The sequence below is a fragment of the Etheostoma cragini genome, chromosome 7 (assembly GCF_013103735.1).
Source record: "Etheostoma cragini isolate CJK2018 chromosome 7, CSU_Ecrag_1.0, whole genome shotgun sequence".
Taxonomy (NCBI): Eukaryota; Metazoa; Chordata; class Actinopteri; order Perciformes; family Percidae; genus Etheostoma; species Etheostoma cragini.
Genome location: NC_048413.1, coordinates 6,407,546 through 6,419,242, shown reverse-complemented (window position 1 = coordinate 6,419,242; position 11,697 = coordinate 6,407,546). Strand labels below are relative to the sequence as shown.

Here is an 11,697-nt window from a genome sequence, read left to right as displayed (position 1 = left end):
TTGTTGAATCTATGCCACGAAGAATTGAGGCAGTTCTGAAGGCAAAAGGGGGTCCAACCCGTTACTAGCATGGGGTACGTAATAAAGTGGCCGGTGAGTGTATATAGGTAATGGATTGTTAATTAAGCTAAGGAATTGCAATAAAATTTTGCAATGTTATAACTCCATCCAGCTACAGCGCAGAGTGCCAGAGTACAGACAACACTAACAGTCAGAAGCTCAATGTACAGTATGTTCACAGACATGCAACATATGCAGCAGCTTCCATCAGAGCAGCAGAAGCAGCACACCACTGCCCCCCTGAGGACTGCACTCATCACTGACATCACTCTCCACATTCAGTCAATGTCCCTGACAAGTCCTTAGCAGAACGCACCGGGGCTACATTGTCATTCTTTGGCAAAATCCCTTGAAAGGAATCCAAGTGTTGGTAGTTTTAAGGCAATAATAAAAGAAAATACGACAATCTCCACTGAGCAGAAGAAGGTCAGCTACATATGACTAAAGCTGTGCTCTGCTCAGCAGCCTCTGGTGTTTATGTTTTGCTTGAGTAACCTTAGTGACTTCTCGCCCCGGATGGCAGTAAAACGCTTTGACCGAGCCTCTACCTGTTTCCTTGCCCAAAGCAAGGATGACATCAACCAGTCTGTTTACAGTGTGTGCACATACAAACACACACATACAATTAAACTCACCTGGAAGTGGGTCTAGACTTGTCTCAAGTGTATTTACCAACCAATGCCTTGTATCAATAACGAAACAGCAAGCTCAAAGCCTAAACCCAAATGAAAACTACAGTTTATCACAAAGAGATTGGCACTTTTACTTTACGTGAAGGCATTGGTTATACAGCAGCAGCAGAGATGGAAACATGACATTCATGTGTCCAGGATGTGATCCAATATGTAATAGATTTAATTTTTTATGTTAATGTAGGCTCTAATGCTACCAGAGGGCCCGTGGATGACAGCATTATGGTGATTCAAGTTTGAGCAGCTGTTCAACATCTGGCACTTATGCACGCCGGTGACAATACCACTGTTCATGTAAATATTATTGTGCCGGACGCAAATCGCTGTTCCTACGGGAGCAGATGTTGCTAAGCAACCACTTTGCTCAGCTCCACTTGAGTGACAGTACTGTCATGCAGAGGAAGCAATGTCAATTGTTCATCTATAATATTTATTATGAAATATTCAACTGTTGAACTGTGTTAACGCTGTAGAGCAGGCCCTTCCAGTGAGCTGTACTGAAGCTGTTGGAAATGAAGCTGCTATTCTCTGTAAATACATTTCTTTGGGTTTTAGACCGACGAAACAAGCTATTGTTCTGTTCGATTCTCCACTCCCCTAAACAGCGATTGTCCAATCACAGCTTAGCAACCATAAGTCAAAGGAGAAGACACAATTTGCACATCCAACAATTCTTCTGTGTTGATGCGTTGGAAAATATCGCAGACTTGAAATTATTTTTATTTTTTTCACACCCAAATGAAGAGCTTTGGTAACAAAAACTCAAGTCAGTCAGTCTTACCAGTTAGGTAATAATAACTTTTATTTATATATGGCCTTGACACCAAAGGACACTTTACAGAATGACTGGGGCTAGGCTAAGGGAAGGTGTAGGCTGGGGTGAACAGGTGGTGGTGGTGGAGTATTTTCATAACTGGAGGTTATGAAAGCATGAATGAGGGTTTCCGCCTGCATGCGGGTTTACATACCTTTCAGTAACAGTTCAACCTTGTCTTTGCACCAAGCTATTTAAATCCCTGCTCTTACTCTTCACCATTGTTGTTCTTCCTTCAAAATATTTTCTAGTGTTTTGTACTTCTGTACATGATTTCTTTAAAGGGAAGAGTAACAATCTGCTTCCTGTTTGTACCAGCCCCCAAAGATTCTGTGAATGATCATGTAATATGTGTTGTTAGGCGTGTTAACATGTTTTTTTTTAAAGATCTCTACCCACACATATGTTTCAGCCATAGACTGCATGGGTAATCTTCATTTTTTGCCATGACTTCACGGGAAAACTATGAATATGGACGAAGATTAGTTCAACCAGCTACAACACTTGAGTGGACGGAGATCATTTTTCTTTCAAAACGCTTTGAAATAAGGAAAATGTTCGGTTAGGTTATAACCTGAAAATGCAATGCACTATAGTATAGCAAAAGTAATTAAGGTGGGCGGGGCCTTGCAATCACACAATGTGCCACTTTGGGCTCCGGGAATGGGTGGAGGGCATTTTTCACCAATTAAAATAGATTACCAATAGATAAAGAAATAATAAAAAGTAAATGTTGGTTGCAGCTGTAGGGATAAGACTAAAACTGATCCAAAGACGCATGCGGAAAGCCAGCTCCATCACCTTTAGGAGCTATAACTGCCCCTCTCCCAGAGTTATTATGTGCAAAACGTGAACCCGATGACTGTCTGCTCCGTTTCTATGCTCATGTTTTGCAGCCGAGTGGATCCGGATCGTGCCGGCCTTAGCCAGCCTCTCAGCGTCCCACACCAGTAACAAAACAACCACTTCCTGTAGCTGCAGGAAGTGCTGAAGGGGCACAGAGTGTTTCTGAGTCAACTCAGCACCAGCAAATGAGACTCGAGGGTCCCCATTTGCCAGTACCTGGCATGCACATGTACGAGTGTGCACACAAAGACACACACAAAGACACACAAAGACACACACAAAGACACACACACACACACACACACACACACACACACACACACACACACACACACACACACACACACACACACACACACACACACACACACACACACACACACACACACACACACACACACACCCCTTGCAGAAGACTGAAGCGGAAATCCCAAAAATACATTCCCAGGGTTGTGCTGGGCAGATAAAGGTAATGCAATACGATGAGGTCATGGTGGGATTACTGTGAGATACTAGTCTGGCCCAAAGCATCATGGGAGTGAAGAAAGAAGAGGTGAAGTTATGGAAAAAAGTAAAAGGGTGTAGCAAAACTGTGCAAGTCACTGGGTGTGTCTGTGTTTGGTTTAAAGCGGTGGTGTGTTTGGGTTTGAGGAGTCGGAGAGATAGTTTTGAGCTGGAGCGTCACACAATAAATATAATGCACTTTGTTTTTATTAAATTCAAGATGCTTTCTTTGTTCTGATACAACAATTCACTAAGGTGACAACTGACGGTGATCCTTAAGAAACAATGAACAACAACCGTCACCGTCGTGTGACACTGCCGTCATGTTCGGCCACATGCTACTCACCAGCAGATCCACGCTTTCTTTGCGTCCCAGAGATCCATGCTCCACCCTCTCGCTGCCTGGCGTGAGGATGTAGGGGCTCTGACCGCCGGAGGGCTTCATGTTGGGCAGACTGAGCGACCGCAAGTCCTTCACACCCTGCTCCACCTTCAGCTCATCGCCTAGCCGCGCTGGATGAAATAAACACAGAGAGGTTGAGCAGTCTGGGAAAAAGGGAATCTCAAACCATTATTTATTTATCATCTGTGATCATATGATCTATTTATGATCTATGATCTTTTCCAGTTCACTTTTCCATTTTGCTCTGAGCCATGCTCGCTGTTTTGTTCTTGAAGGTTTATTTCTTTAATGAGTAACAAGAAGGAATAACACCAACCAAAACAGGACAAACGTGGACTCAAACCTGTAATTAAATATTTCTTTAGCCATACAGGGGGCAGCAGAAACAAGTTATGGACACAAAACTGACATTGATATGGCAAACTTGTTATCAAACTGTTGTCTATTTACACATTCAACCGATGCAGAGCATTTTATATTTTATATATATATATTTTCTTGTGGTGTTTCTGTTGACTTGATTTTATTGTGCAAATAAATAAATAAAAATGACTGCAAGCGACACCTTCCACATACAAGTAGGGAATAAAAAAATAGTGATTATAGCTGCTTTAAAGCTTAGGGGGAAAAAAACTAAAGATTTGACAGAAAGTGTTCACAATTCAGAAACAAAACAGAACATAAATTCTGCGTCCTCGTCTTCATGAAAACCTCTTAATCCGTCCGAGCACGTGCCTGAACAGCTGTGGACCGTTTGCTCTCGACCTCGGCGTTTCATATAACCTCAGACTGTGGTCACGAGGGCCGCCTCGGGAGGGGGACAATTTCAAAAGAATGGCAATTAGTCATGGCATTGGATCTCTTTTACGGAGGCCTTATATGGGCCTTTGATCCACAAACTGCAGCAAGTGGAACTGCAGCAAACTCAGAGCAGAGGCACCATGCTTAGTTTCCACTGAGGCATCATGGGAAAGAAAGGTAGCAAGGTAATCCTGCTGCTACTGCGTTATTCAGATTGGGATTTCTTAAAGGCAGGGTTGGGAACTACTTCCAATGTACACTTTTTTATGTATATATTGTTTGAAATAGTCTTTACACCCTGACACCAATAAATAATTAGCCTGGCGTGGTCATACTCGGATTCTAGTCAGAATATGAGTCTGATTCTGCTCCACTGGGATTATGGGGCGTGTTTCAACTTAACCAGGAAGGAAAATGCCTCTACACTCAGATGGACCTCCAACCAATCAGAGCAACGGAGTTTGGGTCAGCTGATAATTTAAACCTTTGCCAAATCCTGTAGGTAGGATGGTAAAAATATCTAACGCCCTGATCGCGTTCTCTGTTCCTCTTTCAGAATTAATGCGCCGTCAATATCTTCTTTAACACAAACAACGGCGGAATCTACACATCTCAATTCTCCAGCGGCAGCCTTCTTTGTTATAAACAAATTCAACCCCACTCTTTGGTGAGGTGGTCGATTATGTTACTGTTGATAATCTGTCCATCATCTTATAAAGCCCGCCCTGACAATTTGATTGGTCCGAACAGCTCTGGTTCGAGTATGGTTGCTCCACAACCAGTCCAGACTGATTTGAGGGCTTTGAAAACGATCTGTCACTTATAATCCTGTCGGCGCAGCATTGCTCACAGTAGTCAAGCTTGTTTGAAACATTTGGTGTGGTAATATTAGCCCTTTGCTTACCGGTGAATGAGACATGAAGTCAAATGTCGTTCTTTTCTACGCTCTGCTCTGAAGGAGTTAAACGGCGGTGCTCGAGCACGTCTGTGTGGGCGGAGCACCGAGGGCGGGGCGAGGGGTTAGACGGAGCCCCGAGGAAAGGTTATAGATGTTGTAATCCTGCTAGCTTTTCAACATTACCAACCCTGCCTTTAAAGACACTTGTGGAAAGAGACTGAGCCGGGCAGTGACAGCAGGGATCACCTCTAAAGGATACAGTCCACTCCTTTTCCATCCTGGGCAGAAACACGGCTGGGAGAGGAGACTAGCCTCCGCCATCTGTGCGGCTCAGTCATTGTTAAAAAGGCACACGGATAAGAATGGTGTGAAGTCTAAAATACACCGCAGTAAAAGACCAAAAGGCTGCCTACTTTCTATAAATGATTTGAAACATCAACACGTTCTATTATTGTCTATTGTTCTATTTTGATTTATTTTTGCCAGTTCGTGGTGTGATTGTTTGATTAGAAATATTAGAAAATGACTCAAATGCTGACCATTAGTGTTGTCATTTACATAATCTATAATGTGTTTAAACTATGTGTCACTGACAGATGCATATAATAAACAAAAGATGTAACCCCTAACCCTAACCCTCAAAACACAAATTCAGCAAATCAACCTCAACGATGCAGCATTTTCCTCACCACCGTTTTGAAGACTAAAGATATAAATGAGCCTAGCAGTTTGTCTGATTCGCATAGCTGCAAGGGCAGCTCCTAACATCTGGCGCTGGGCTGCTGTGACACATGTTGCACATGACAGGAGTTTAACAGAGTGCAGAAGAAAGACATTTCTGTTGCTGCTGCTGACATTCTGGTTGGATAGAAGACACTTTTGGAAGTGTGAAGTGAGAATATATTCGGCATGAGGAAGGCAATATGTGAGGGAATATTATAATATAATAGACGTGACCTCAACAAGAACATCAGTGGCCAAACAAGTTCAAAAGTAAAGTGGGAGAATCTTACTTTTAAACTAAATTATTGAACAGATAATATATGTATAAAACGGGGAATTAATAATATCCTACAAGCTGCTTCAGACTTCTCGGACTCGACTGAGGACATTGAGGAAAACAGAACAGAACGGTAATATGATTCTGGACACACACACACACACACACACACACACACACACACACACACACACACACACACACACACACACACACACACACACACACATCTCCTAATTTGTTACAATATTCTGTACTGCTGGTGCAGAAGAGTTTTTTTATGTCTGTTGATTTCTGATCTGGATCGTCTCTCTCTCTCTCTCTCTCTCTGTGTGTGTCCAATAAAACCACACACATCACACCTGCGTTTCTCAGAAGTCTTATTTCAGACAGTGATCCGTGTATGGGTTCTAGTGTGTCTTTTTTTTTTTTTTTTTTTTTACCTTTGACCTTCAGGTAGTGTCCTCCGAAACGGTAGGCCTCGAAGTTGAGCGACAGCGGCGTGTTGGACTGGTCCAGGAACAGGTCGACCCGGGACAGCTCAATGCCGTTCCTCTCAAACACCGGACCTAGAACCTCTCTGGTATCATTAGGGTTCACAGGGGTGGTAGACAAAAATAAAAAATCGATTCACCTATGTATTGATTTTTTTGCAATGTTTTTATATATACATTAAAAAAAAAAAAAGTGACCACATCAATACCGTTTCTAGCAAAACAAAAAGAAAAGCACAAATGCAGAAACTCCATGCTATGTTCTTTACAAGTGAAACAACATGTGATGAACAATTTGTTTTTAGAAATGTGTCATGATAGATTGTCTCCAGAAGAAACATGACTTCACGTAAACATACACGCCAAATTTCTTAAGCCGAGTGGTGTGTTATCTGAACTCATTCTGAGCTATCTGCGTGTACACAGCGGGCATGAACATACACCCACTTGACGTGTTATTGCGAGAAGAAAGCAACGGTTGAGTTTAGGAAACGGGACACGTGGGACACGATCCCCGGTGTCCTGGGTGATAGTCCTGTGTTTTACCCATCCACCACCCTGTCAACCTCCCTATGCGGATTTTCACCCTTTCATACTACTCGCTATGGCGTAAATTCACACACTATCGTAAGGTAATGTAAGTCAATGGAGGCCAAACGCCGTTGATAAAACCGCTATACAACAAATATGTGTCTTGATAACACGCCAATAATGGCAGACAAATTGGCGTGTCACACATATGCCAATTCATGACATCAGTCTGTCAAATGTGTATTATTCAACTTTTGTTTTTGTAAAAGAAGGAAAAGAAAATTGCTCGTTATTAACGAATCGCAATACTGGAATGGCAACAAATGAAAATCACATTACAAATCCAATCACCCCCCATGTATCATGACAGCAGACCGTCCCAGCCCTCACGGTTCATATCAAACTATTGCAAAAACATTTGATGTGTCCTCCTCTCTTACCTCAAGGTTTTCTTTTTCATCGCAGGTACAATTTCTGTGTTTATGTCCACGCTGAGATCAAACTTAAGGCTGAAGCACTCCTTACTGGGGTCCTGCAGGGGGAACAGGCGCACTGTTAGTTTACACAGGTGGGGCCCGCCCCAGGCTTGTGCTGTATGTGTGATCCATGGGGGGGAAGGGGGGGGGGGGGGGGGGGGGGGGGGGGGGGGGGGGGGGGGGGGGGGGGTGTTCCTGGGAAGAATAATGTCTGCTTTTGTGTTGAACAACTCTTTGCTTGTATTGTGCACCCTTTGTGAAAACGTATGGTTCTACAAATAACTCCCAAAACAAGTGACAAATACTCTTAACCCATATGATCTAGAGAAGTAACGCACACCTAGGTTAGATTTGAAGAAGGCCTAAGGGACAAAACGTCAGAATAAATAAAGATATATGCATATGGATATTTTTTTTTTGCCCTTCTTTTCTCATTTTCAAGTGCTGTTACACAACACAAATTCACAAACATTTCCATCAAAAAAGCTGTAGACTCCCTCCAGGAAGTCTGGTGTGTGTGTGTGTGTGGGGGGGGGGGGGGGGGGGGGGGGGGGGGGGGGGGGGGGGGGGGGGTTACGTTGCACCCAGCCTGCAGCCCCTGTTTCTGTATTAGTATCAGATTACTTACATCAGTGTGTCTTCTTCGTGGCTTCTTTTTCACCAACTTCATCCCCCCTGTTTTATGCTCCCTGCAAAAACAGTTACACAGTTACACACAGTTACACAGACACAAACAAACACACACACACACACATACACACACACACACAACCACGATACCTTCTAATATACCCAACATAGAGGAACTGCTTAATGTGACCACGGAGACTTAAAATAGAAGTGATCGAACTGTCAGGAGACATGGCTGTAATTTCTCCTCCAGTGTGAAAAAGACAAAAGCTCTACTGACAGGCAGGAATACATGCACACTGAAACGGAAGGGTACCAACCCGCGGTCGTTGCTCCCCTCATCCTCTTCCTCCAGGTCAGAGGGGGGGCTGGTGCGCGGGGGACAGGAGCGCGTGGACACGTTCCGAGCCAGGATGGAGGCTAAAAGTCAGGAAAACACAGAAGTCAACCATTCTGTTGGATCACAACTACGGCAACCTTCAATATCACTCTTTAATCTCTCTTTCACTAAGGGCCACACTGGAAAGTGAGAATCCCATTGGCCAGGCGTTTAGTTGGACATTCTTTTATCTCATCAAAAAAAGTCTACTAGTTTTGACTTAATGCAAGTCTCATTTAGCCTTCTAGCTTACAGTTTGGTCCACATAAAACCCTAAAAAGGTTCCTTAGCCATCGTAGCATATGGCAAATCAAGTGAAACAAGGCCTTCTGATTACATTTTTGAAAGTAGGCTACCACACAGCAACCTGCTTCACAGCCTGAATATGAAAACTCTCTGGTTCTGAGGGAATTTCTGAGTCTGAGGGTTGCGTAACAGCAGTTTGAAAACAGTTTCCTCTCTTTTTGGTTTGTCACACAACTGGAGGGGCCACAATTTATCATGAACATGAATTGATAAATGCAGGCCATAACTGGCTATGTCATGAATGTATGCCATACCTGTAAAATTATAATAAAAATTCAACAGTTCCACATGGTCATCCCTTTCCAGAATCAGTATCCGTGTAGTCAATCATTATCTCTGATATATGTTCATAAAGCTGCCTTCTAACTCCAGAACTTGCCTGAGAATCCTCACGTTTTAAAGTTTTTCTTGAGTTTCAAAGTAAAATATAGGCTAAAAGAGAGGGCTCAAGTTGTAGCCTGGGGGGGGCCCACAGGGTCAGACTTTTAAACCACTTGCATCTGGATAGTTTTAACACGGTAGAACGTAGTTCCAATAGAAAATGTTCCCAACAAGGTCTTTAGATTATTCGGAGTAACCGGATGGTTTTTTTAATGCTGTGAGCACCACTATCAAAATTAAATTTACCTCTGTTGTATTTGGGAGGAGGCAGACATCTCAGGGACATAGTCTGCATTGTTTCAGACCTCTGAATCCCTGTCCACATCTAAGATTGAACAGCAATTTGAAAGGTCTGGCACTGTGCCCACTGAGGGCAGTTTCTGCCAGTTGGGAAAAAAACAGTTGACCAATCAGAGCTTTGTAGGCAGGATTAAGATGGCAACGTCATCCCCCTGCTGTCTCCATGGCACATAGTGACAGAAATGGCCACATCTGGGGGTGGGATCGACACAGCTGCACAAGTTGTAAGCAGATGGTGGTGACAACTCCTAAACTGTAAAATGTCTTCCTTCAGCTTCCAAGTCGACTAAAAAGGACGTCACCAGGATGGATATGTCACCTGGTGCTCGTACAAGAAATCAACAAACACTATTTAAATGAATAAGGTGAAACTAAACAGTAACTGGTTGATGTTCCGGCTTGGTTAAGGTAAGTAAAAAATAAGTTCATTGTTGTTATTCTTTGGATCAACCAACCCTTTAATAACAATTACAACAGGAGTTTACCTGGGGCTCCACGATAGAAGAAAGACATCTAATTGAGATGTTTTTTGACTGATATTGCAATTGCAATAGGAGTCACGATTTTGGAGGTAATTATCATTTTTGCAACATTTTCATTAAAAAATATTAGTATTAAAAGGTCTGCAGGATAAGATTTGAAGGCTGCAACATCTCTGCAGCAGCACAATACTTAATTAATTCAGAATGGTTTGACAGACATTCTGCCCCCCCCACCCACCCCCCACATGCACTAGTCCAGTAGTTTTTATTTTCCAAGACAGTTTTTTCAGACATGCATTGTTGATTACAAAAAATATAAAAGTTATAACTCAAAATTGCACATGTGGGTAAGACCAGGAACAGCACTATTTGAAACACTTTTTTCTTTCATTTTATATTTCAACTTTTGTTTTCAATACCTTTTGGGCTTTGCCTTTCTATTACAATATTTAGCATGTATTTATTGTGTTGTATACATGACTTATCATTTATCTTCTGTACTTTGGGTTGGAGAGAAATGCATGATCGATTCCTCTTTACGTCTGGCACACATTGCCGAATTGACAGAAAAAGTTGACTTAATACGTACAGAAGTTGTGTGTTTGCCTTATTTAGACAACAATACACATTCCGTGTCCTTGATATTTACACAGTAGGATCCTGTGATGATGCAATGGGTGTGACATCACTGTGAGGGGGAGGGGGGAGATACCCAAATAAAGAAACAAAGCAAGTTTACCTTGAGGTTGTAAGTCAAATCGGGGGTGCCGGTCAAAGTGCATGTTGTCTGTGTTCTCTGAGTGGCTGCGCGAGTCACATGACTCACACAGGTGAAGGGGGCTTTTGTTATTCAGGTCTTGGCAGTCTGGGTGGTGGCAAACCTAAACGCAGACAAAGAGGAGAACAAGAAGACAAGAGAAAGTCAGATCACATAACCGCCAAGTACACAACGTCCCTGCCTTAAAATACAAAAAAACATTTCAAAAAGACTGGGCCAAAGTGAAAATGGTAAAACAGTCTCACACACACACACACACACACACACACACACACATTTAGAATAAACTGCTCCCTGGCTGACTATTGTTTATGCCACAATTAAATATCCACAGAGGCTGCCAGGGGCATCCCGGAGGTTTGGTGACTCCCACCTTCCCGCCATCTGTGCCCCTCTGTGGGATGACAACTACAGTGGTGCTCATAGCTTGCTAAAGTTGATTAAAAAGAGAGAAAAAGAATTATCTTTAATCTAGAGATTGGCATGAGGAACTTTCTATAAGATCATCTCTCAATGCAAATCAAACCAGCAATTAGGCTAACTGAAACAGAACCATGCCAATCTCTAGGTATGGTGAAGGTTATTTGATGACGATGACGATGAGGATGAGGAGGATGATGATGATGATGATGATGGTGTGTGTGTGTGTGTGTGTGTGTTTTCACAAGTCCAAAGGAACTTTATCAGGATGCATAGTATCCTGTTCCATGAAATAAATGGCCTTTAAAAAGAAAAATGCGCCTCCCTCTATGAGAATTTAACATAGGGGGGTGTATACTTATGCCCCCTGTATTTTAACATAGGGGGGTGGATACTTGTGGCCCCTGTATTTTAACATAGGGGGGTGTATACTTATGCCCCCTGTATTTTAACATAGGGGGGTGGATACTTGTGGCCCCTTTATTTTAACATAGGGGGTGTA

The 11,697-nt window shown here is 42.7% G+C and overlaps 1 protein-coding gene across 7 annotated transcripts in view; it reads right to left on the bottom strand.

Annotated features, from left to right (window-relative positions):
* plekhg5b (pleckstrin homology domain containing, family G (with RhoGef domain) member 5b) overlaps positions 1–11,697 on the bottom strand; it is an 83,209-nt gene that overhangs the window by 23,774 nt on the left and 47,738 nt on the right. For all 7 annotated transcript variants that reach the window (XM_034877279.1, XM_034877278.1, XM_034877277.1 and 4 more), the window contains 6 exons: positions 10,737–10,878; positions 8,470–8,569; positions 8,148–8,208; positions 7,484–7,575; positions 6,462–6,598; positions 3,263–3,429 (listed from right to left, as the gene is read on the bottom strand). In XM_034877279.1, coding sequence (XP_034733170.1) covers positions 3,263–3,429; positions 6,462–6,598; positions 7,484–7,575; positions 8,148–8,208; positions 8,470–8,569; positions 10,737–10,878 — 699 coding nt within the window. The remainder of the gene's footprint in view (positions 1–3,262; positions 3,430–6,461; positions 6,599–7,483; positions 7,576–8,147; positions 8,209–8,469; positions 8,570–10,736; positions 10,879–11,697) is intronic.